Source organism: Macaca fascicularis, chromosome 12 (assembly GCF_037993035.2).
Source record: "Macaca fascicularis isolate 582-1 chromosome 12, T2T-MFA8v1.1".
NCBI lineage: Eukaryota > Metazoa > Chordata > Mammalia > Primates > Cercopithecidae > Macaca > Macaca fascicularis.
This window is the reverse complement of record NC_088386.1, coordinates 125,842,345-125,866,292: the sequence shown is the minus strand read 5'-3', so window position 1 is coordinate 125,866,292 and position 23,948 is coordinate 125,842,345. Positions and strand designations below refer to the sequence as shown.

At 42.4% G+C, this 23,948-nt stretch overlaps 2 protein-coding genes across 40 annotated transcripts in view; one reads left to right on the top strand and one right to left on the bottom strand.

Annotated features, from left to right (window-relative positions):
* Positions 1–9,181, bottom strand: part of FBXO36 (F-box protein 36) — an 86,690-nt gene extending 77,509 nt beyond the window's left edge. For all 4 annotated transcript variants that reach the window (XM_045367842.3, XM_045367844.3, XM_045367845.3 and 1 more), the window contains exon 1: positions 9,075–9,181. In XM_045367842.3, the coding sequence (XP_045223777.1) occupies positions 9,075–9,170 (96 nt within the window). In that variant the 5' untranslated portion in view covers positions 9,171–9,181. The remainder of the gene's footprint in view (positions 1–9,074) is intronic.
* Positions 8,463–23,948, top strand: part of TRIP12 (thyroid hormone receptor interactor 12) — a 157,219-nt gene continuing 141,733 nt past the window's right edge. For 21 of the 36 annotated variants that reach the window (XM_074010403.1, XM_074010402.1, XM_074010401.1 and 18 more), the window contains exon 1: positions 9,686–9,806. The gene's annotated coding sequence lies outside the window, so the exon portion shown is untranslated. Of the gene's footprint in view, positions 8,532–8,714; positions 8,803–9,685; positions 9,807–10,316; positions 10,416–23,948 lie in introns of those variants that run through there. The other 15 variants (XM_074010400.1, XM_074010398.1, XM_045367838.3 and 12 more) reach the window with 3 other exon arrangements.

Sequence of the window (23,948 nt, the reverse complement as noted above, 5' to 3'; positions counted from 1 at the left end):
AGCTAGGTAAAGCTTAGTTATCTCTTAGACTAGTAACCTTATTATGCTGATGAGCAAATAGGGCTCAAATTAAGTGCCTTGCCCCAAGTCAAGAGCTTGCAGACTGCAGGAGGAATGAAAGGATCCGTGACTCAGTGACTTCCAATTAAGTGCTCTACTGCCCCATATAATTATGAAGCAAATCTGTGTCAACGTAGGGTGAGACCAAATTAACTGCCCAGATTGAGTAGGCACTCACAGGTACCAAGTGAACAATTTACCTGGGAAGAGGTGATACTGGAGCAATGTCCAGTTGTCACGTGATTTTGAAATAAGGATTTAGGAGCCACTTGACTAGCCTAACTAAACAGTGAATATTATTATTTTTAAGAGTTTAATCACCTTACTTGGATCATGCCATCCCTCTCCTCAGAAAAGTGCCATATGCCACTTAAAAAAATTAAGAGAAATTAAAAATTTCTGACTACAAATGATTTCACAACTCAAATTGGGCACATCCTGGAGTGTCACAAGACACAATGATTGGGAATCATTTTTCTGAAGTGTGTCAGACATGAGGAATAGAAGAATAATGCAGTTTATCATTACAAACACCTGGCCTAACCTGTAGGGCAGGGAAGGGAATGTTTGCTGCACTTGCTGCCGTCAGGAGGAGCAGTGAGGGAGTAAATGACAGCAGGAGGGAAAACCACAGCACACCTTGAGGAGGGCTCCAGCACAGCTGAGCTGGCCTGAGGGTCTCAAGTGCAGTAGTGAAGGGGTAAAGCATCTCTCTTTTGTTTTTGTTTTGAGACGGAGTCTCACTCTGTCGCCCAGGCTGGAGTGCAGTGCAATCGCAGTTCACTGCAACTGCCGCCTCCCAAGTTCAAGCGATTCTCCTGCCTCAGCCTCCCAAGTAGCTGGGATTACAGGCGCCCACCACCACACCCAGCTAATTTTTGTATTTTTAGTAGAGATGGAGTTTCACCATGTTGGTCAGGCTGGTCTCGAACTCCCAACCTCAGGTGATCCGCCTGCCTCGGCCTCTCAAAGTGCTGGGATTACAGGTGTGAGTCACTGCACCGGCCTAAAACATCTCTCTTAAGAAGGAAGAATAAGAGACTTTCAAAGAAAAACAAAAAGACAGCTGAAAAGAGGAGTGTAAATCAACACATAAACAACAGACATGAGGAAAATAATTTTTTTTCTTTATGATACAGGGTCTCATGGCTCATTGCAGCCTCAAACACCTAGGTTCAAGTGATCCTCCCGCCTTAGCCTCCTGAGTAGCTGGGACTACAGGCTCATGTCACCATGCCCAGCTAATTATTTATTTTTAAAAATAGAGAAGGGGGTCTTGTTATGTTGGCCAGGTTGGTCTTGAACTCCTGGCTTCAAGTAATCTTTCTGCCTAGGTCTCCCAACGTGCTAGGATTATCTGTGTGAGCCACCATGCCTGGACAATTTTTAGATTTTTTTGTAGAGATGGGATCTCGCTATGATGACCAGGCTATGGAAATAAATAAGCACAAGTTATGATACTGACTTTTGGAGTTTAAAAGGAGCAGCAGTTGTTCTTTCTGTGTGGAAATATTTTGGCTGTGGACGGTGGTCAGTGGGCAGAATGGACATGATAGCTTAGAAGTCTGCAAAAACATTCTTTTTTTTTGAGACAAAGTCTCACTCTATTGCACAAGCTAGAGGGCAGTGGCATGATCTCCACTCACTGCAACCTCCACCTCCTGGGTTGAAGCAATTATCCTGCCTCAGCCTCCCGAGTAGCTGGGATTACAGGTGTGTGCCACCATGCCCAGCTAATTTTTTTGTATTTTTAGTAGAATGTTGGCCAGGCTGGTCTTGAACTCCTGACTTCATGATCCACCTGCCTCATCCTCTCAAAGTGCTGGGATTACAGGCATGAGCCACCGCACCCGGCCGTGTCTTTGTCTTTTTTTTTGAGACAGAGTCTTGCTCTGTTGCCCAGGCTGGAGTGCAGTGGCCGGATCTCAGCTCACCGCAAGCTTCGCCTCCTGGGTTCAAGCCATTCTCCTGCGTCAGTCTCCCAAGTAGCTGGGACTATAGGCGCCCGCCCCCACGCCTGGCTAAGTTTTGTATTTTTCTTTTTAGTAGAGACAGGGTTTCACCATGTTGGCCAGGATGGTCTTGATCTCCTGATCTTGTGATCCGCCTGCCTCAGACTCCAAAGTGCTGGGATTACAGGTGCGAGCTACCACACCTGGCCCCTTTAGTTTCTCAAAAGTAATTGTTACTTATATTAAAAAGAAAAAGAGGCCAGGTGCAGTGGCTCATGCCTGTAATACCAGAACTTTGGGAGGTCGAGGCGGGCGGATTACTTGAGGCCAGGAGTTCGAGACCAGTCTGGTAAACATTGTGAAACCCCATCTCTACTAAAAATACAAAAATTAGCCGGGCGGGGTGGTACATGCCTTTAGTCCCAGCTACTTGGGAGGTTGAGGCAGGAGAATCACTTGAACCCGGGAGGTGGAGGTTGCAATGAGCTGAGATCATGCCACCTCACTCCAGCCTGGGTGACAGAGAGAGACTCCATCTAAGAAAAAAAAAAAAAAAGGTCAGAAGTTTCTAGACACTAAATCCTCCTTAAGGATGGGTAGAGAAGTTCATGCTTGTAATCCCAGCACTTTGGGACAGAGAGGCGCAAGGACTGCTTGAGCCCAGGAGTTTGAGGCTGCAGTGAGCTGACTGCACCACTGCACACCAGCCTGGATGACAGAATGAGATTCTGCCTCTAAAACAAACAAAAATGCCAAGAAACCTCCTTAAAATTTTGCAAGGAAAATTGGAAAATTAATCATTAATCAATCTGCACTCTCTCTAAAACTGTACAATTAGAATTATTTTCCCTCCACAAAAACAGCAGGAGTTTGTGACACAGCCATCAAAGCTACCTCAGTATTCAATGAGGGAGGTGGGTGAAAGGCGGTGCTGGCCAAATAGGGGGAATTCAGGCAGGACGCTACCTCAGAGTGAGAGTTAGCCATTTCCACTTTCATTTTAAATCTTTATTGCTTTTCTCTGATTATAAAAAGAAATGCTCATGGTAGAAAATTCAGATGTTTCAGAAATATGAATGCAAAGAGTAAAAATCTGTAACTCTAAGAATGCATCATTCCAGCTTTTTCTTTTAAGAATTATTTAAAACCTCACTAACATTTATTTAAAACACTTTTTTTTAAAAGTAGGATATGCTATGTTTAATCCAGCAACTTGCTTTTCTTGCTAGATTTTATTTGGTCTACTGAGTAAACAGAGATCCACCGCATTGTTTTTGAAAAGTTGGATAGTATTCTATGGCATGAATGAATCACAGTTTAACCACATTTCCTCTCAGGGAAAAATGTTTTTACAATTATTGACTTTGGTGAATAATCTTGCTCACATATCCTTGTGCATATGTGATGGCATTTTTGGATACCCAAATCCTAGAAATGGATTTGCTGGGTCAAAGGGTGTGTGCATTAACATTTTTATTAGACTGCATTTACATTTTAAATCTTTAAAATTGGTCCGCAGTTTGAAATGGCACTAGCTCAATTTTTTGTTGTCTCTCGCTCAGCCAGCCGTCACCAAGTCTAGTTTTAATTCCTTTGTCAGAAGTCATTGAGATGACAGCTTCCTGTCACAGGCTGGCATGCAACCTCAGGTGTTTTCAGTCTCTTAGTGCTACAACTCTAATGCACTTCAAAAATAATTGCCATTATTTTTAGGGGGGTGAGCATTTTCATTTTTTTTTTTTCCCAGATGACACTAGCTTCAGATATCTTTTTGGAGTTTTGGATAGGATTTAGTAAAAGAGATAAAACAAGACTAATCTATTGCCCAATTCTTCCTTTTTTCATCTGCTGGAGTTAACTATGACATATTGGTGCTCTTCGGACAACCACCTGGGTTATTGGCTGCAAGAGGCCATATCTGCCAGTTCCCATCTACTTAGCATACCATTACTCTCTTTCTAACACTTTTCCAGTATTTGTCATGTTAAACCTAAATTAATTGTTCTGGCCACCTAAGCAACACTTCCATTTTGAGAGGACAAAGAAGACACCATTTCAAGAGTACAATACTGGTAACAGTACCCTCCTGAACCACTTAGTATAAAGCGATTTTTTGCGTCTTCTGGACTCATAGATTTCAAAACACCTGCACTCATTAACTTGCCAATTGGTCATGAACTTCCTTTGGAGTTAAAAAAAAATACAACATATAAAAGATTAGCCATTAAAGTGTTTTTAAAAATCAAATACTAGCTACATTCTCCCCACTATAAATAAGAATATATATGCGTCATCAGAGTAGGAACTAAATAATATTCAACATTCTTTCTAGCCCTGGCCAGGTTCGGCGTCTCACCCCTGTAATTCCAGAATTTTGGGAGGCCGAGGTGGGCAGATCGCTTGAGGCCAGGAGTTCAAGATCAGCCTGGCCAACATGGTGAAACCCCATCTCTACTAACAATATAAAAATTAGCTGGGCATGGTGGCGGGTGCCTGTAATCTCAGGTACTCGTGAGGCTGAGGCAGAAGAATCGCTCTAACCCAGAAGGCGGAGGTTGAGATCGCCCCACTGCACTCCAGCCTGGGTGACAGAGTGAGACTCTTGTCACAAAAACAAAAAAACCAAAGATGCTTTCCAGCCCTAACACTTTATTAATCTACAGGTTTTCAAAGAATTAGAATCTCATATAAGAAAATATATGTAAACTAGTACTAGAACTAGAGTAAGAATAACAGTAAAAAAAAATTTTTTTTTTTGAGGTAGAGTCTCGCTCTGTTGCCCAGTGGTGAGATCTCAGCTCACTGCAACCTTTGTCTCCTGGGTTCAAGTGATTATCCTGATTCAGCCTACCCAGTGGCTGGGATTACAGGCTCATGCTACTCTGCCCGGCTAATTTTTGTATTTTTAGTAGAGACAGGGTTTCACCATGTTGGCCAGGCTGCTGTTGAATTCCTGACCTCAAGTGATCCACCCCTCGGGCTCCCAAAGTGCTGGAATTACAGGTGTGAGCCACCACACCTGGCCAAGTAAATCTTATTATTTATTTATTTATTTATTTTAAAGATTGAGTCTTGCTCTGTTGCCCAGGCTGGAGAGCAGTGGTGGGATCTCGGCTCACTGCAACCTTTGCCTCCAGGGTTCAAGCGATTCTCCTGCCTCAGCCTCCCGAGTAGCTGTGATTACAGATGTGCATCACCATGCCCGGCTAATTTTTTGTATTTTTAGTAGAGACAGGGTGTTGCCATGTTGACCAGGCTGGTCTCGACCTCCTGGCCTCAAGTGATCCGCCTGCCTTGGCCTCCCAAAGTGCTGAGATTACAGGCATGAGCCACTGTGCTCAGCCTCTTTTTTTTTTTTTTTTCAAGAGAAGGGGTCTTGCTATGTTGCCCAGGTTGGTCTGAAACTCCTTAGCTCAAGCAATCCTCCCACCTGAGCCTCCCCAAATTCTGGGATTATAGGTTTGAGCCACTGTGCCCAATCCTTGAGTGAATCTTTGATTTAGAAAGCAGTGCACTATTTTTTCTAAAGCTGGAGATCATCATTATAAAGATCAGCTTTGAGAAACTAAACTGACCCCAAGCTATAATCTGAAAGTTATTTTTTTGAATAAAAAAACCCCCTAAACCCAAAACAACATGGCATCAAGTAGTAAAAGAGAAGCGCCTGTATAAGCATACAATATATTTCAAATGTTACTATATAAACAAAGGAAATATTTATGTATAACATTTATATTCTGGACTATGTCAGTGGTGGTATGACACTAATGAGAGAAATAGCTGCCCTCAAATCCATGTCAAATGTGCAGTTATTTGGATTTATAAGGCCAACGAAAAAGATGCAGTGAAAAAGAGACTAAAAAACAGAATCAGCCCGAAAGAAGGATTCATCTAAATCTGGGGCATAATTTGGATAATATACAAAATTAAAAAAATAAAGACAGGAGAAAGAGGAGGAAATGTACAAGAAATAATTTTAGAAAGTCATTCCAGAAAAAAATCTATCTTATAAAACACATTTTAATGCTAGTCTTCTAGTACTTATTTATGTCAGGCCACCTCTTACTGGATGTTTGGTTTCCTGTGCTGAGACTCAGAAAAATTGTCTTGTGGTTAGAAAATAGCATATTCTCAAGGCAGTTGACTGAAAAGTATATTTTTTTGGCATGCCATTTTTTACAACAAATTTTACTTTAAAAAGAGGGTGAATTAATTAGCTTGGAGATTAACTCTCACTGGTAGAAGTATAGTGGATTTATTCAGCATGCTTAAAAAAGAAAATGGATCAGAATTTAGGATTTTATATATATGTAACCGACAGAACCTGAGATAAAGGGGAGTTTTTCACCTGCAAAAAAATAAAAATAAAAAATAAAAAAATAAAAATAAAGAAAAAGAAAAATTAAGAACACTGAAGGGATGGTGGGAAAGATTTCTTAAAAAGAGGAGTTAGGGCCGGGCGCGGTGGCTCATGCCTGTAATCCCAGCACTTTGGGAGGCCGAGGCGGGCGGAACACGAGGTCAGGAGATCGAGACCCTCGTGGCTAACAGTGAAACCCCATCTCAAATAAAAATACAAAAAATTAGCCAGGCGTGGTGTCAGGCGCCTTTAGTCCCAGCTACTCGGGAGGCTGAGGTAGGAGAATGGCATGAACCCAGGAGGCGGAGCTTGCAGTGAACCGAGATTGCACCACTGCCCTCCAGCCTGGGCGACAGAGCACGATTCTGTCTCACAAAAAAAAAAAAAAAAAAAAAAAAAAAGAGTAGTTAGAGGAAGGTGTGCGCGCCTAAGTTAGACTTGAGGGCAAAGTCTGAAGAACATCAACAACGTAAGTATTCTTTAGGAAGCCGAATGCCAGGAGCACTCCTAAGGATAATTTACTAAAATAAAAAGGTAAACAGATATTCAGCCTGTTGAGTCTTACAAATGAGAGAAATGAAGCATGCTTGTAAAATACCAGACCCTCAAAGGAAAGAAAATGCTAAAAAAGACAAAGTTTTAAAGGCTGTAGAGTGAAAATTAAAACATTCTAACTAACTTGAGGTAGATGAAAATAGAAAATCACGTAAGATTAGAACAGATTATATTTTTGACCACTCATGTTAGGAAGTGAAGAAATGTCAGGATCATAAATCTTAAAGCTGGCCAGGCGCGGTGGCTCAAGTCTATAATCCCAGCACTTTGTGAGGCCGAGGCTGCTGGATCACCTGATGTCAGTAGTTGGAGACCAGCCTGGCCAACATGGCAAAACCCCGTCTCTACTAAAAACACACAAAAAATTGGACAGGCGTGGTGGTCGGCGCCTGTAATCCCAGCACTTTGGGAGGCTGAGGCCGGTGGATCACTGGAGGTCAGGAGTTTGAGACCAGCCTGGCCAACATGGCAAAACCCTGTCTCTACTAAAAACACAAAAATTAGCTGGGTGTGGTGGCACACGCCTGTAATTCTGTGCTGGCACAAGCCAGCTACTCAGGAGGCTGAGGCAGGAGAATCGCTTGAACCCAGGAGGCAGAGGTTGCAGTGAGCTGAGTTTGCGCCACTGCACTCCAGCCAGGGCAACAGAGGGAGACTCCCTCTTGATAAATAAATAAACAAATAAATCTTAAAGCCAATGGAAAAATCAATAATCCGTTTAAAAAAGGTATGAAGCCGGGAGCGGTGGCTCATGCCTGTAATCCCAGCACTGTGGGAGGCCGAGGCAGGCGGATCACGAGGTCAAGAGATCGAGACCATCCTGGCCAGCATGGTGAAACAAGGTCGCAGTGAGCTGAGATCGCGCCACTGCACTCCAGCCTGGCGACAGAGCGAGACTCGGTCTCAAAAAAAAAAAAAAATGTACAAAAAAGGATGACTTTCAGTATTTCATAAATCACCAAATGAGCAAAAACCCCTAAAAACAGTTTAATTAAAAATTTGAGGCTGACTCTGGGCCCACTGCCTACGAATTAGCCCTGCTCCGCAAGGAGCAGTACTGTTTTTTAAAAAAATTTTTTTGGACAGTCTAATATTACATTTGTAATATTTCTAAATCTTAAAAAAATATATTAACATTTATATTTTAAAAGATGCTTTTAAAAATATAAAAAATTAACTCATTACCTATTTTGTTTAAGGGCTCCTGGGAAAATCGAGGGAATGATCAATATGCACACCAAAACAAATATATACAAACTTCTAAATTTCATTTTATAGGAATAGAATAGTATCTATTGCAAGCGCAGGGTGCATGAATAACTCAGTGACAGGCATAAGCTCAGCCAGGATTAGAAAACGTCTTCCCAATGGAGGCCCCGCTCAAGTTGAGAATTTCATGGACACAGTAAATCATCCAAAAGCCCACCTTCAATAACCAAAGTAGGCATAAAAATAGGCCGATGGTTACTTTGGAGATAATATAATCCTCGGTCTTATTGTTGTGGAGCAGATGTCATTATGGGTGGGGCTGAAGCGCAGAGCTGCTGAAACATTTTTATACCACCACCCGCACACTTTCAATGGGATAGAAGGGACTCAAAAAGGTAAGAGAAGAGCTCCCAATCGTCAATTGCTACTAGAAATAACTAACTTTTGATGTGGCCATGGCACGCGTAAAGGCCACAAAGAGATTTATAAAATTCTCCATGATTAATTCCTATCCTGGAAAAGAGGCAATCTCCTTTTCCCCTCCCTAGCCCGCTCCTCCTTGGGACACTTGGTTGAGTCTTTCTTTCCCTCCTTCTCACGCTGAGGTGAGGCCGCACGCAAGCCTGGGACGCCCGTTTTCCTCTTCGCGCGGAGGGAACTCTACGGGTAGGAAGCCGGGGTGGCGGGAAAGGAGCGCGCGGCACCGCGGGGAGGCAGAGAAGGCTTGCCAGGGACTAGCCGGGCTCGGGGAGAGCAGGGACACGCGGGCCGCCGGACCGAGGAGGCCGAGGTGACGAGGAAAATCTCCCGGCGCGGAGCCGGGACCGGGCGCTTCCGGCGGGCTACGGCTGCTCTCGGCCTAGCACAGCCTGGGTCCCGGGCCCCAACCGGGCCAGGTAGGGAGTTAGGAGAGAGGGTAAACCGGGGCTCGCACTTGCCTGAGACCGGGTGACCAGTAACTGGTAATAGTCTTTGCTGGGCGCCGGGCCTTGTCCTACAGTTTCAAACAGAGTCTCCGGCAGCCTCGACGCCATCTTGGGACGCCACCGCCGTCGCTAAGACAACCAGGAAGGGGCGGGGCTTGGTCGGGGTCAAGGGGCCAAAACCCTAGTTTAAATTGAACCACGCTTATGAGCTGGCAGAAGGATTTCTAACTTGGGGCGATTCTCCCCTTCTCCAAGGGTCTCAGGGAACCCTGATCCGTGAAATTTCCAGCTCCAGGTCCCGGGTGACCCGAAGGGGAATTAGTTCCTGCTACCACGGAGGGGAGGGGGTGATCCCGGCGGAGGGATACCAAGTGGAGCTCCACAGTCCCCTTCCTGGTCCCTCGAAGGGATCGGGCGGAGATCGGAGGCTGCTGGGAGAGTCGAGCCGGGCGGTAGGGGAGGGAGGGGCGATGTGATGGGCCGCCAGTAGGCAGCGGGGCCGGTCCCGCGGACGAGCCCGTCAACCAGAGCCCGAGGGCAAAGTAGTTCCCCGAGGGTGTCAGAGCGGGCGGGGAGGGAGGCGGCACGGGCGGAGGCGCACGCCGAGCGCGGTGCTGCGGCTCAGCTGATAATTGAAGGAACCCGGAGCCGCCGCTGCCGCCGCCGCTGGGGGGGGTGGGGGGAGCTAGTGGAAGTTACTGCCGCGCCACCGAGTCCGGACCGGAGACTTTGGGGCCTAACTAGGTAATTGGGGCGCAGCTCCGGGCGGCGGGGGCAGGCCTGGGGGGAGGGGGCCAGCTGAGGGTTTGGGGGGGCGAGGGGAGGAGCTGGAACAGAAAGTCCCAGGAAGCCCGGTTGTGTCATCGCCGCGATTCGGCCCCCGCTTGGCCTGCTCCCGGCGCCGGCGGCGGCGGAGCCGCGGAAGGACCGGGCCGGGGGTGGACGGGAGAGACGCTCGAGGGCCGCCGCGGCCGGAGGGACCGGGGCCCGGCGGGAGGCAGGGGTCTCTGGGTCCCTCCTCCGGCTCCCCGCAATGAGAAGGGCCCTTCAGAGAACCGGGGTAAGGCTTGCGGGTGTTGGGGAGCTCGGCGGGGGTCGAGAGGGGCCGGAAGTGGGCTTTGGAGCTTGGAGGGTGTCTGGGAAGAGAGAAAGTGGGGGGCCGGAAGTGCAGGTGGGGGGTGTGAAGACGGCAAGGGTTCCCCGGAAATGGGACGAGGGGCCCGGAAATTGGGAAAGGGGAGGCTCCGGGTCTGTGGACGGCCCGGAAATGGAAACTAGGGAGCAGCTCGAGTGACAACAGTTGTGGGAAGCGAGGGTCAGAGGAGGGAGAGGCCGGAGTGACTTTAGACCGCAGTAAGGGGTTTCCTGCCCAGGGGGACGGCGAGGGACGGTTGAGGGAGGGCGAGCCCGGAGACGGGGTCTGCGCGGGGCAGTTTTTTAAGCCGTGGGAAGTTGAGGCTGAGGGAGGATGATGACGAGGGGGGCATGCAGGGAGGCCTAAAGAAGCCAAGAAACTTGACTGAGAGGAATAGAGTATCCTTTTAAATAGATCAGAATGGAAATTGGTGGTAGGTGGGTTTAACTAGGACTTGGGGGAGGGAGGTGGGCCAATTGTCACCCCAATCGTATTAGCATTCAGAGCGAGTCAGGCGATTAATTTATTTATATGTGGATTACATAAAACCTATTACAACGTTTGTCCATCAGTGCAGCCCCTCTCCTTCCTTCTCCATAGTGAGTGGGTTTTCTAGTACAGGAACAAGTTGGAGGGGAGTTCGAATAACGAAGGTAGTAAAACCTCAAATCCTGTCTTCCTCAGCGTCTTTCCCTTCCTCAGAATAAGAAATCCTTCGTTTCTTAGACGGAAAAATACGGAAAAACATAAAAGCACATGTCAATGGGGGGAAATCACACGTTTGAACTGCTGGTGGGGGACAGGAGAGAATTGGTTACCTTACGTGGTGAGGAGAGAACGGAAGGGGCAGCTTCCAAACCCTTAAGACAGATCTGTTTGTTTTTTTGATAATGCTGTTTTACTTTGTCTGGGGGAGGTTTAGCCTAAGCATCGAGTCTGGTGGTGGGCATAGTTTAATTGCTTCGTTAGTTAACTCGGGGAGGGAATGTGTCTGTGTGTAAAGGTTGGGCCGGTGCGGGGGGGCGGGGGGGCGGGTACGGTTAATAGCGCAGTGAATCCGTTCTAAGTGGACGTCTAACTGCTCTCCTGCTGTCTCCCTTCCTAGTCGCGGTCCTCGATCTTGTCTGGGCTGCCAGATCACCCGATCTCCGGGCTTTACTCCGTTTTGTAGGCCCTTTAGTGATGTGTTTAACTTTCTATTCCTCTCGAGACTCTCATTAGATATTTTTGGCATTTCATTTTTTAAAGACCTAGCAAGTTGAGGCTCAGAGTCTCCTCTTTAAAAACCAAACAAAAAATACGGGGTAGAAAGTTGAAAGAGCTATTGAGTGGGGTAAAAAACCGACGCTCAGAACAAAGGTCCTAGTTGTGTTAGAAAAAAAGGCAAGAGGCCTGTATATGAGGCCTGTGTGTGTCGCATTTACACCCCGGGGGGGTTGAGGAATGGAATTAGTAGAGGTTTAGAGACAATAAATTGTAGAGGATTTTATTGAGGCTGATTTTCATATTTATCACATGGAAAGTGATCAATATTAAGTGGAAGTTTTAAAGTATACAAAATTTCTAATTCTTTCTTTTGACACTTCCTCCTGTGTGTTCAGCCCCAGAAATGTTGAACTACTGTAACTATCTTTGTGAGATTGAGGGAGTTTTTATTTCATTTATTTTAAGCTTAAGAGTACATAACATGATTGGGGTTTGTGGGCTTTGTACACGTCTGCCCTTTCTATGAATGTGCCAGTATCCATAAGAATTGGAAAACTGTAATTAAGATTATCATTGTTTCCATTAAATCCCCAGTTTTTCAGGAGTGTGAGCAGTTTTTAAGTCTGTTTAGCTGACATTTATATTACTTAGTTTGTGTCTATGAACAGGCTTTTTTTTCTTTTTTTCTTTGTTTTCATTTACTTTCAAAAAGTTTGAGAACAGTTTTGGCAGTTAGAGTTCCAGAAGGTGCTAAACTGTAGTAGTTACATTTAAAAAACGGATGGGATGCTGGGTAGACCATGGTGAAATCAGTACTTTCACCTGGCAAAGCAAATTTGTAGTAATGTGTGATTCCATGTATGATTCCTTTCCCATTGTAACTTTTTTTTTTTTTTTTTTTTTTTTTTAAAAAGACAGAGTCTCGCTCTGTCACCCGGGCTGGAGTGCAGTGGTGCAGTCTAGGCTCACTGCAGCCTCTGCCTCCCGGTTCAAGTGATTCTCCTGCCTCAGCCTCCTGAGTAGCTGGGATTACAGGCTCGCGCCACCATGCCCGGCTAATTTTTGCGTTTTTAGTAGAGACAGTTTCACCATGTTGGCCACCTCGGGTGATCCGCCCGCCTTGGTCTCCCAAAGTGCTGGGATTACAGGCGAGAGCCACTGCGCCGGCCCCAGTGTAACTTTTAAGATTATTGTATTTATGTTATCTAGACAAGGTTTTAATATCCTGCTTTGTTTTAGGGTTGTCATCTTAGCAAAGAAAACATCACTGGCTTGGAAATTCACACACTACCGATTAGTAGCTTTGTGACCTTGAGCTAGTCACTTAACCTATCTGGTCTTCATTTATTTTATCTGTAAAATGGGAGTGGGTAATCTCTATTTTACCTCACTGGGTGGTTGTGAAACCCAGCAGATGTAATGACTGTGGGAAAAAAACAACATGCTAAATAAATAAATTAATTTTAGAAAATTACATTAGCTGTTTTGAGTTCATTTTTAAAAGATACAGCTTCTCATTAGTGGTGGTGGTCCGTGGGGCAGGGGAGATTTAATGTAAAGTAGGTTGAAGGTACAAAGTTATAGAACTTTATAATTTGAAATTGCTGCTTAATTGGTAGTAGAATTTGGGTCTAATTTTTGTCTTTTTAAAGTTACCTTCTTTTTTTGACATCAGCATGCCAGATACTTGTTTGCCATCATTCTACCTAATAAACTTGTTTATCTGTTTAAAGAAACTTCAAATTTGTTTACGTTTTTTATTGACAAAATTCGTACCTTTTCTGGTTTGTGACTCATGAAATTGACTTAATGTAAGAGATTACAATTAGAGAATAATGCTTCTGAATCCTGGTCACTGTTTTCTACAGAACCTACGGAACTTTCCCTCCTTTTAAGTGGCTGGGTAGGGATCTTTTTGAGCAAATGTGATACCAGTTGCTCCTTTATTTTTTTGTTTGCTATTTGGTGGACTCAAGTCAAAACAGCAACCTGCTTGGTTTTTTTATCTTCACTGAAATCGCTCCTTGCAATTGCTTGTTTGACATGGAGTTTTCCCTCTTTTAAATCAAGCAAGCACCCACTATGTACAGAAAAACATAGAAGATAAAGGATGTAAAGAACAACTTACAATTCATCCCTTCAAATTGCTTCCTCAAACAAGTTTTTATCTGTGATCTTTATATTTCTGATTATCTGTACTTGCTTCATTTCTACATTACAATATTGTATTTGTTGACACGTGTTGCTTTTGTTTCCCTGACTGGATTATAGGCTTCCTGAGGGCAAGGATGATTTCATATCAATGTGGTATGTGTGAAGGTATGCTAATAAACCTGATTGGTCTGGGTGAGGTGGCACTGGAGGTGGGGAGTTGGGAGGCAGGAGGCGGGAGGATCTCTTGAAGCTAGGAGTTGTAGCCCAGGCAACATAGTGAGACTGTCTCCCCAAAAAAGAAAAAATTAGCAGGGCATGGTGGCATGCGTCAGTAGTTCTAGGCAACTCTGGAGGCTGGAGCGGAAGGATTGCTTGAACCCAGAGATTCGAAGTTAATAGTTATGATCACGCCACTGCACTCCAACCTGCTTGGAAGGGTTCTTTGACCCTGGCAGATTCTTCAGAATGCTTTCTGTTGGTTGGTTCAGTGATCATGGCCTCTTCACATCTCCCCTGACTAATGTGCCATTAAAGTGCCTGGATGGATATCAACTGTCACTGCCATGTTTTAGTGTTAAGCCAGTGGCTTATTCTGTGCCACTTTTTTCATAGGCCAAGCTTTAGTTAATAAGGCCAAGCCTGAGGGGAGTCCAGGCCAAATAGGGTGGAAGAGTAAAAATCTGGTGGACATTACAGAATAAATATAATTTTTAGATTGTTGTATATAATCTTAGTGCTTGGTAATTTTTTTTTGAGACAGAGTCTCGCTCTGTCGCTCAGGCTGGAGTGCAGTGGCGCAATCTCGGCTCACTGCAAGCTCTGCCTTCTGGGTTCACGCCATTCTCCTACCTCAGCCTCCCAAGTAGCTGGGACTACAGGTGCCCGCCACCATGCCCTGCTAATTTTTTTATATTTTTAGTAGAGATGGGGTTTCACTGTGTTAGCCAGGATGGTCTCGATCTCCTGATCTCGTGATCCCCCTGCCTCAGCCTCCCAAAATGCTGGGATTGCAGGCGTGAGCCACCGCACCCGGCCAGTGCCTGGTAATTCTTAACGTGTAGTGTAGTATAGTGTAATGTAAGCTTTACTGGTGTATTTTCTTTTGGTACTTGTGTATCATTTCAGCAGCTGTGTTACAGACTTGAAGACATAACCTCAAAGCAGCTGTTCTCTACCTCTCTGCTGGGTTTCTTTGTGCATAATGGATGCTTGCTGTTATTTGTAATAAATAGATAAGTATACTGATGCTAGACCTGTCCCTTGATTTTTTTTTTTTTAAGGTAAAATTTAACTCAGCTAATGTCTTGGATTTTTAAAAAATGTAGTTCTTTAATATCCTCACTTACTGATAATTTTAGGTTGTTGGCAAAAAGAGGTTTCCTAGACTGAAATAAGTCTGTTCAGTCATTTTTCTCTGAGGCCTTTTAGATTTTGGTTGTTTCTTGTGATTTCAGTGATTTCATTAAATCATAGGATAGAAGAAAAAGGAACTTAACTCATTGTTCAGGCTTACATGCTTTTTTCTTGAGAGTGCAGAAGCTATTGGCAGTAGTCAGTTTCATGGTTATGCTTGTTTGTTGAGACGGAGTCTCACTCTTGTCGCCCAGGCTGAGTGCAGTGGCTCACTGCCACTCGGCTCACTGCCGCCTCCACCTTCCAGGTTCAAGCAATTGTCCTGCTTCAGCCTCCCAAGTACTGGGATCACAGACAGGCGCCACCATGCCCGGCTATCATGGTTATGCTTGATTTAAAAAGTCATTCAGGTGGTCTAGAGTGAAAAATACCTGCTACTCTGTGTTTTCCTTAATAGCACTGTTCAAGTGATTGTCTGATTTGAAGGCAAGACTTAGGTTCCAGTCCTAGCTGTGCACTTCCCATCTTTGTAACCTTGGGCAAATAATTTAACTTAGTACTTTGTGAGCTTCAAGTGCCTAATCTGAAAAATCTGATTATTACTACCTAACCTAGAGTCAATTGTCATTTATATGCTAGACATTCTGTATTTAGATTAGGCTCCACAGATGTATTGGAACACAAAGCCCTTTCTCCATTTGTTTACAGTACTGTCGGCCATTGCCTCATTTGTGAAAACTCTTTTAACTCCAACATACCTCTGTTATATGCATAGGTATCCTACTTGAAACATTTGACCAGACCCAGTGGCTCATGCCTGTAATTCCAGAACTTTGGGAGGCTGAGGCAGGAGGATCGCTTGAGCCCAGGAGTTTGAGACTAGCCTGAGCAACTTAGTAGAGACCTTGTGGCTACTAAAAATCAAAAATTAGCTGGGCATGGTGGCACATGCCTGTAGTCTCAGCTACCTGGGAGGCTGAGGTGAAAGGATTGCTTGAGCCTGGGAGATCAAAGCTGTGGTGAGCTTGAATTGTGCCACTGCACTCCAGCCTGGGAGACAGAGTGAGACCCTGTCTCAAAAAAAAAATTTTTTTTTTTTTTTGTTTAATATACAATTGTATTCCTTAGTTGATTATGAATTCTTTAAAGTCCTTAGCCTCCACCCTTCTTTTTTAAACTTTTACAAGAACACTAATCCCAAGCAGTGTCTCTTTTTGTTTCTGCATCTAGCACAGTACCTGGTCCATAATAGGGATTAAGTGTTTGTTGATAGAATAAGTCTTGTGAAAATAAAATAAGATACTTTAAGTGGAAATATTTCGTAATGGCTTAATGTCCTGTTTTTTAAATTTTGATTCATATTTTGCATCGTTAATGCTAAAATGATTGAGACTTTTAGTCAGTATATATTTGGAGACTGCAAGTTACTTTAAATCATACATTTTAAAAGGAATTAGGGCAAGCCATTTTGTTATTCTTTAATTGGACATTATGTGCATATAATAGTTGATAGTTTAAAGTACATTGAAGACCTAAATAAGTTTTTTTTGAGATTGAGTCTTGCTCTGTTGTCCAGGTTGGAGTGCAGTGGCGCAATCTTGGCTCACTTGTAAACTCCACCTCCTGGGTTCAAGCAATCCTCCTGCCTCAGCCTCCCCAGAGCTGGGATACAGGCGCTTGCCACCACACCCAGCTAATTTTTTGTAGTTTTGGTAGAGACAGGTTTCACCATGTTGGCCAGGCTGGTCTTGAACTCCGGACCTCACGTGATACACCCGCGTTGGCCTCCCAAAGTGCTGGGATTACAAGAATGAGCCACTGCGCCTAACTGATATGTTTTAATACAGTGCTAACTGATTAGTGTCTGCAATTTATAATAGTATACATCATTCTAGTTTATTCTGTTTGTTTCTTTTTAGAGAGCATGTACATATTTCTATAAATACGGTGTTATTACCTATACATAGATTTTTGAAGGCTATTTATAAGCGTAAGTGTCCATCAGCAAGCCTTCAAGACTTGAAGTTACAGCATTTCAGTGTGTATTTTAATCAACTTGTTGGCTGTCATAACCAATGAGTTCTACCCTGACTTCAAAACTCCTACTCATTCTGCCTGTGGGCAGTGCTCTGAATAAATAGATGTACCTTGTGCTGTCTTCTTAAGGTCAGATTAACTTAAAGTTTTTATATTGGTAAACGTGTGATGCCCTGGAAACCTAAAGTGAGTTTTCACAGTAGCCCATCTCTTGAAATTCTCTCTTCAGTTGTAATTTAAGCTGCTTTGTGTCCTTAGAGAGCAGGTTCATAGAGATCATATGAAGGTCCCCTACTTTTTTTGATTCTCAAAAACCAAGTGCTTCTAGTAGCCTTGTAAATAGGAAATATATGCAAATACTACCAACTTCTAAGACCCCAGTGTTTCGTAATTCTGTTTGTTTTGCATCCTTGGCTGCAATCAGATTGAACTGTTTCTTCCTCTCTGAACACACCCAGCAACTTTTTAGCGTTTTTGCTTTGGTTTTTTGTCTACTTGAATTGATACCCCTTCCACATCTTGTATCTCTTTATTATTATTATTATTATTTGTTTTATTTTTTGAGGCAGAGTTTTGCTTTGTCGCCCAGGCTGGAGTGCAGTGGCGCGATCTCAGCTCACTGCATCCTCCACCACCTCCTTGGTTCAAGCAATTCCCCTGCCTCAACCTCCTTAGTAGCTGGGATTACAGACTGGTCTTGAACTCCTGATCTCAGGCAATTCACCTGCCTCGGCCCCCCAGAGTTGGAATTACAGGCGTGGGCCACCGCACCTGGCCTGTATCTCTTACAACTATATGTACACACACACTTGACTTTCTTCTAGTGACTCCTTTAAAATTTTTACTCCTTGCTCTCCTATTCCCCTTCTGTAACATATTTCAGGATGGCTTTCACATTCTGTCTTATATGATTAGTTGTTTACATCTTAACTTCTTAACTGCATTTTTGGCCTCTTTAAGGTAGAGATCTCATTATTTTATCTTCAGAGTGTCTGGCACAAGGCTTCCAACATAATGCATTGTACATGGTAGGTGTACGTGATAGTGTGTTTTGGTGGGACACATTGAGAAACTGTGTTGTAAAATAATATTAGCATCATTTGCCATAATTTACTTGCTTGTTTTCATTTTTCAGGGGTTGGCAGCTGAGTGTAGAATATAAATTTTTCAAAATTAGGCTCATTAAAATCAGCTACTTAAGGAATTGTTAAGGCCTTAGAATAGTTAGTTGGTTACCCCGAATTTAGCATTTGGAGATTATGTTTATTAGTAGATGATGATTTATTTATCAATACATATTTATCAACAGTGCTTACTGTGTGCCACAGTTGTGCTTGGCAGAATATAAAAGGAACCTGAAACTTATTCCTTGTCTTTCAAGTTCCGTTATGTTTCATATAGTTGATATTTAACTTACTCCATCACAGCTTATTTGTCTAAAACTATATATAGGAGTATAGTATTTAGCCTAGATAAATATTCTGTAAATACTCTAAATGTAGATTTTTCTGCATTTAGAAAATCTGATACTGGAATGTAAATTAAGAAACATGAATTAGGGCATGATTTGTGGCTATACTAAATAAATTGTTGAAGCACCTTCATTTACAAATATTCTGCCAGGCGCTGTGGCTCATTCCTGTAATTCCAGCCGCTAGGGAGGCTGAGGCAGGAGGATGATTTCAGCCCAGGAGTTTAGGAACAACCTAGGCAACACAGCAAGACATTGTCTCTACTAAAAATAAAAAAAAAAAATTAGCCTGATGTGGTGGTGCATGCCTGTAGCCCCAGCTACTTGGGAGGCTGAGGCAAGAGGATCGCTTGAACCCAGGAGGTTGAGGCTGCAGTGAGTCAAGATCATGCCACTGCACTCCAGTCTGGGCCACAGAGTGAGACCCTGTCTCAAAAAACAAAAACAAATATTCATCAGCAGCTAATGTGAGTGTGTATCTGGTCCCATACAAGATCTGCCCTCTTAGAGGGTGCTGAGAAAGAAGAGATTTACAAAAGGAGATTCCTTATCTTGAAATGTACTTTGTTGTAGATGAGTTCAAACTTATAACAGCAGCACACAACATCTAACATTGTGCATATTTGTTATTGAGTACAAGATTGAGTTTTATATAGTGGGTACTTGGAAGTTTAGAGAGGTTCAGTTCTGGGTCGAAGTTACTGAGGAAGACCAAGAAGAGAGAGGGGCTTAAACTAGCCCTGATTGGAGGATGGTATAGAAGAATGGGGAGCTTAAAGGTGTAATTGTGGTGAGGATCTAATATTAAGGTAAATGAGCTCTGTGGAGTAGAGGGTCCATATGTTTGAAATCACAGGAATTGGGCTGAGATTATTGAAGTTCTTAAATGGGAGATCAAGGAATTAGATTTAACAGATTATGTTGAATGATTGTTGATCCCTGAATAGGTGATGATGTGAAAAAAGTATACAAAAATATTTATGAATGAACTGAAAATAAAAATAAAAGTGCTTTTAGATGTTGTTTTTTATGACAGTGCTTCCCTTTCTGGTACTACATATAAAGGTTTTTGTGGTAAGTTTTGGAGGACATAAAAGTAGTGAAGGTAAAATTTCTTTTTTTTTTTTTTTTCCTGTTGTTTAAAATGTTAAGTAAGCAGGAGCTGGTTTATTGTCTAAATGACTCACACCAGTCCTCTGTTGGACACACAAGTCTTCCTTTAGTGGAAGCTGCTGTTTGTTCAGTTTTTTTTTATTCAAAATACTTTTTGATACCTAATGCATGATTTTTTGTGAGTTGTCCTCAGTAATTTGTAAGTCTTATTATTGGGACTTTAAAGGGAAACTTTTGCTTAGCATTCAATACAGTGAAATTATGTTTAAAACAAAAGTGAATTGTGGTTTAAATATTTAAATACTTTTTTTTTTCCTAGCCATTACTGACTCTGGGATATTTAAATACTTTAAAAAAGTATAAATTAATATTACATAGTTTAATCAAATTAAATATTCTAATAAAATGTTTGCTTTGCACTCTGCATAGTAGTTACCCCTTTGTTTTTAAAATTTTGACACATAATATGTATGTATTTTTGGGGCACTTAGTAATGAATCAATACATACAATGTATAGTAGTCAGATCAGGGTAATTAGCATACCATCATCACAGATATTTATCATTTCTTTGTGTTGGGACGTTCAATATCTTCCCTCTAGCTCTTTGAAACTATGTATTAAACTATAGTCACCCTGCAGTGGAATAGAACAGGAGAACATACTCTTCCTATCTAGCATAATTTTATATCCTTTAACAAATACTGTTACTTTTATACAAGTAGGTACACAGGATTTTAAAAATGAGAAATTAGGTTATATGGTGCCTGAAGAGAAACTAAATTTTTTTTTCAGTGTTCTCATAGCTATAATATTTAGCTTTTTTTTAGCAGCTTTTATTTCTAGTGTGTTCTTACAGACTTTCCTAATTGCGGTTTGGATTAATTTGATTCTTATGTAGAAAGCAGAGATGTTAGCTATGCAGATTTATGACTCAGAATTGTACCTGTTTGGGGAGTAAGGAAGGCCGTATCGTGCGACATTTTGTGGACTTACTTTAGAATAAAAATATTGGTGCAGTCTATATGTTTTACTGCTGTAGCACAAGAGTGCCTATTTTTCTGCAAAACAACCACCCAGCTTCATGTATTTTTTCCTTTATGAAACATGTGTTTTCATTTCTTCTCACCTAGGGAAAGCAGCTTAGTCTCAAGGGAATTTGACCCTGATCTCTACCTCTCCACCCCAGGTCCAAATGCATTTGTGCCCTTCCCCCAGTAGATGGCAACAAGTAGGCTGATGTTTAAGAAGATTCAGTAGTCTTAACTTTGTGATCAGACCTATTTGCTAATTATTTCTCAACTGTCATTAGTAATGTTAGTGTTGATTTTTACATTCTGGGCTCAAAATCCTTTCAGAAAACTAGACTGTTAATCGCAGAGTTCATCTTTTTTACTCTACTCTTCATCCTGCCTTTTGAAAAGTGTTGCCTTTCCAGTTGCTGATATGAACTAAGACTTGGGGAATTTCAGCCTTTGGTGTGGTGCTGTAAGATAATCTGCTTCTGCCTCTTCTAACCATCTAGTATTACTTTTCAGCTGCCTGTATATTAGGCCATGACATTTTTTCCAGGTATCTTGTCATCGCAGAAACTAAGGACTACCGAAAGGAATTACTGAAGAGATAATACACCGTCATTTTCTATCTTCATTGTGGTACCTGTTTTAATCGATACTCAGTTTGTTTCTTGAATAAGTTAAAGAATTGGTAAACTTAGGTTTGCTGGAATACCACAGTTTCTTTCTCTTCTGTAAAATGGGTCTACTGCCTAACTCGCATGTTTACTGATATTCAGCCATGGTGTTACGGTTTTGTTTCTTATTACTAAAAAAGAAAATGAAGGTGATTCATAATTACAGAGTTAACTTCTAAGAGTTTTCTGTATCTCAAGAAATTTAGAACTTTTTCATGATTCCTGCTGAGTTTATTTAAATTTTTAATGCAATAGTAAAGGATTTGGGAAGTTTTCCATATTTCTTCAGACAGTTGTAAAGTTAGGAATGGCTTAATCTATAGTTATTTTAAGGAGTGTAAAATCAAGGACTTAGTAAAACAACAGTTCTAAAAAAAATTCTGGAATTGTTTCTATTTTAAGGGCTAGTATTAGAATCATGGCACAAGGAAAGAAGTTATCTTGGTTTCAGCAACTGCTGCATTTATCTCTTAAAGGTGTTGCTTGAATTGTATGTAGCAGTACTCTCAGACCTAGAAAAGCAATCATTTAAGGCATCTCAGTGAAGTTACTCTAGCAGTGGATATAGAACTAATACATGTGAATTATAAGCAAATGGTATATATTACTAAGTTTTTTATTGTTTTTAGAGTTAGGTGTCTCACTCTGTCACCCAGGCTGGAGCATAATGGTACAATCATGGCTCACCATAGCCTTGAAAGCCCTTGGATCATGTTATCCTCCTGCCTTCACCTCCTGAGTAGCTGAGACTGTAGGCTCGCACTACCATACCTGGCTGTTTTGTATTTTTTTTGGTAAAACAGAATCTTGTTATGTTGCCCAGGCTGGTCCTGAACTCCCGGCCTCATGCAGTCCTCCTGCGTCAGCCTTCTAAAATGCTGGAATTATAGGCATGAGCCACTGTACCAGACTTTTCTTTTTCTTTTTTAGATGAGGTCTCAACGCTGTCAGCCAGGTTGGAGTCTAGTGGCACAATCACTGCTTACTGCAGCCTTGACCTCCTGGGCTCAAGCGATCTTCCCACCTTAGCCTCTTGACTAGCTGGGACTACAGATGTGCACCACCACATCCAGCTAATATTTTAATTTTTTTTTTTTTTTTTTTGGTGGAGCCAGGGCCTCCCTATGTTGCCCAGGCTGGTCTCAAAGCCTTAGGCTCAAGTGATCCTTGTGGCGTGGCCTCCCAAAATGCTAAGATTACAGGCATGAGTCACCACTCCCGGCCCTTATCAGCATATAATAAGTATTTCTGAACACTTCTTATTTCAGGCCACAGACTAAGATTTGGGATTATAAAGATACATAAAATGTAGTCCTTGGCCTGGAGTTTATAATCTTAAAGGGAGAGTGGTAAACTTGGACAAAACTAACATAAAATCTCTTTTTTTTTTTTTGAGACAGAATCTCACTCTGTCACCCAAGCTGGAGTATAGTGGCGTGATCTCAGCTCACTACAACCTCGGCCTCCCAGGTTCAAGTGGTTCTCCTGCCTCAGCCTCCTCAGTAGGTGGGACCACAGGCATGTGCCACTGTGACTGGCTAATTTTTTTTATTTTTTGTAGAGGGATCTCACTGTGTTGCCCAGGTTAGTCTTGAACTCCTGGCCTCAAGTGATCTGCCCACCTCAGCCTCCCAGAGTGCTGGGATTACAGGCGTGAGCCATCATGTCTGGCCGCATAACTTCCCAAAGTGCTGGGATTACAGGTGTAAGTCACCATACCCAGCAGCATAAAATCTCTTAAACTGAATTGTGAGACATTATGCAGATGCTTTATAAGATGACCGACTGTTTGGAATAAAGAATATGGCAAAAATATTACCAAGATATTTCTCAGAATAGTTACATTATTTGCATCTGTATGTATTTGCCCACCTTGAATTCAGAATTAAATTCCTGGTTCCCTTTTTGATGTGTCACTATAAAAGGTATATAATATGGTCTAATGATCTAGGTTAGCCCACTGATGTGGAAGATGAATAAGAATATTAAGAAAAGGCATCTTGAATAATATTAGCAACTAACCTGTATTGAATTATTCCCTTGGCTCAGGGCTGGGCCCGTGGTACTTTATATAGGTTAGCACAGTGTCTGTGGATGGAGGATAATGTGATAATGTCTAAATAATAGTAAGTTTAGTGAAGTGGTTAAGAGCGAACACTGAGATTCAGTTTAAATCTAGGCTCCAACATTACTAGTTGAAGAACCTTTTTTTTTTTTGACACTAGTTCTCCCATCTGTGAAATGGGAGTAAAAATAGTATTTATATCCTGATTATTATGAGGATTAAATTAGTTAATATATGTAAAACATTTTAAACAATGCCTGGTATAGGATAAGTGCTTGCATTTAAGCTATTATTATTGTTATTTTTTTCTAGAGATAAGGTCTCTCTCTGTTGTTTAGACTGGAGTGCAGTTGTGTGATCATATCTCACTGCAGCTTCGAACTTGTGGGCTCAAGTGGTCCTCTCACCTTGGCTGCCGAGTAGCCACCATGCCTGGTTAATTTTTTATTTATTGTAGGGATGAAATCGTGCTACGTTGCCCAGGCTGATCTTGAACTCTTGGCCTCAAGCAATCTTCTTGCCTCAGCTTCCTCAGCATTGTCAGATGTATTTTTAGTAACCATTCCTTTTGAGAGACAGTGTTTTTATTTTCCTTTCCTTTGCATCTGAAAAGACAGTTTTGAGAAGGTGGATTTTTCTGATACTGTCTTGGAATTATTT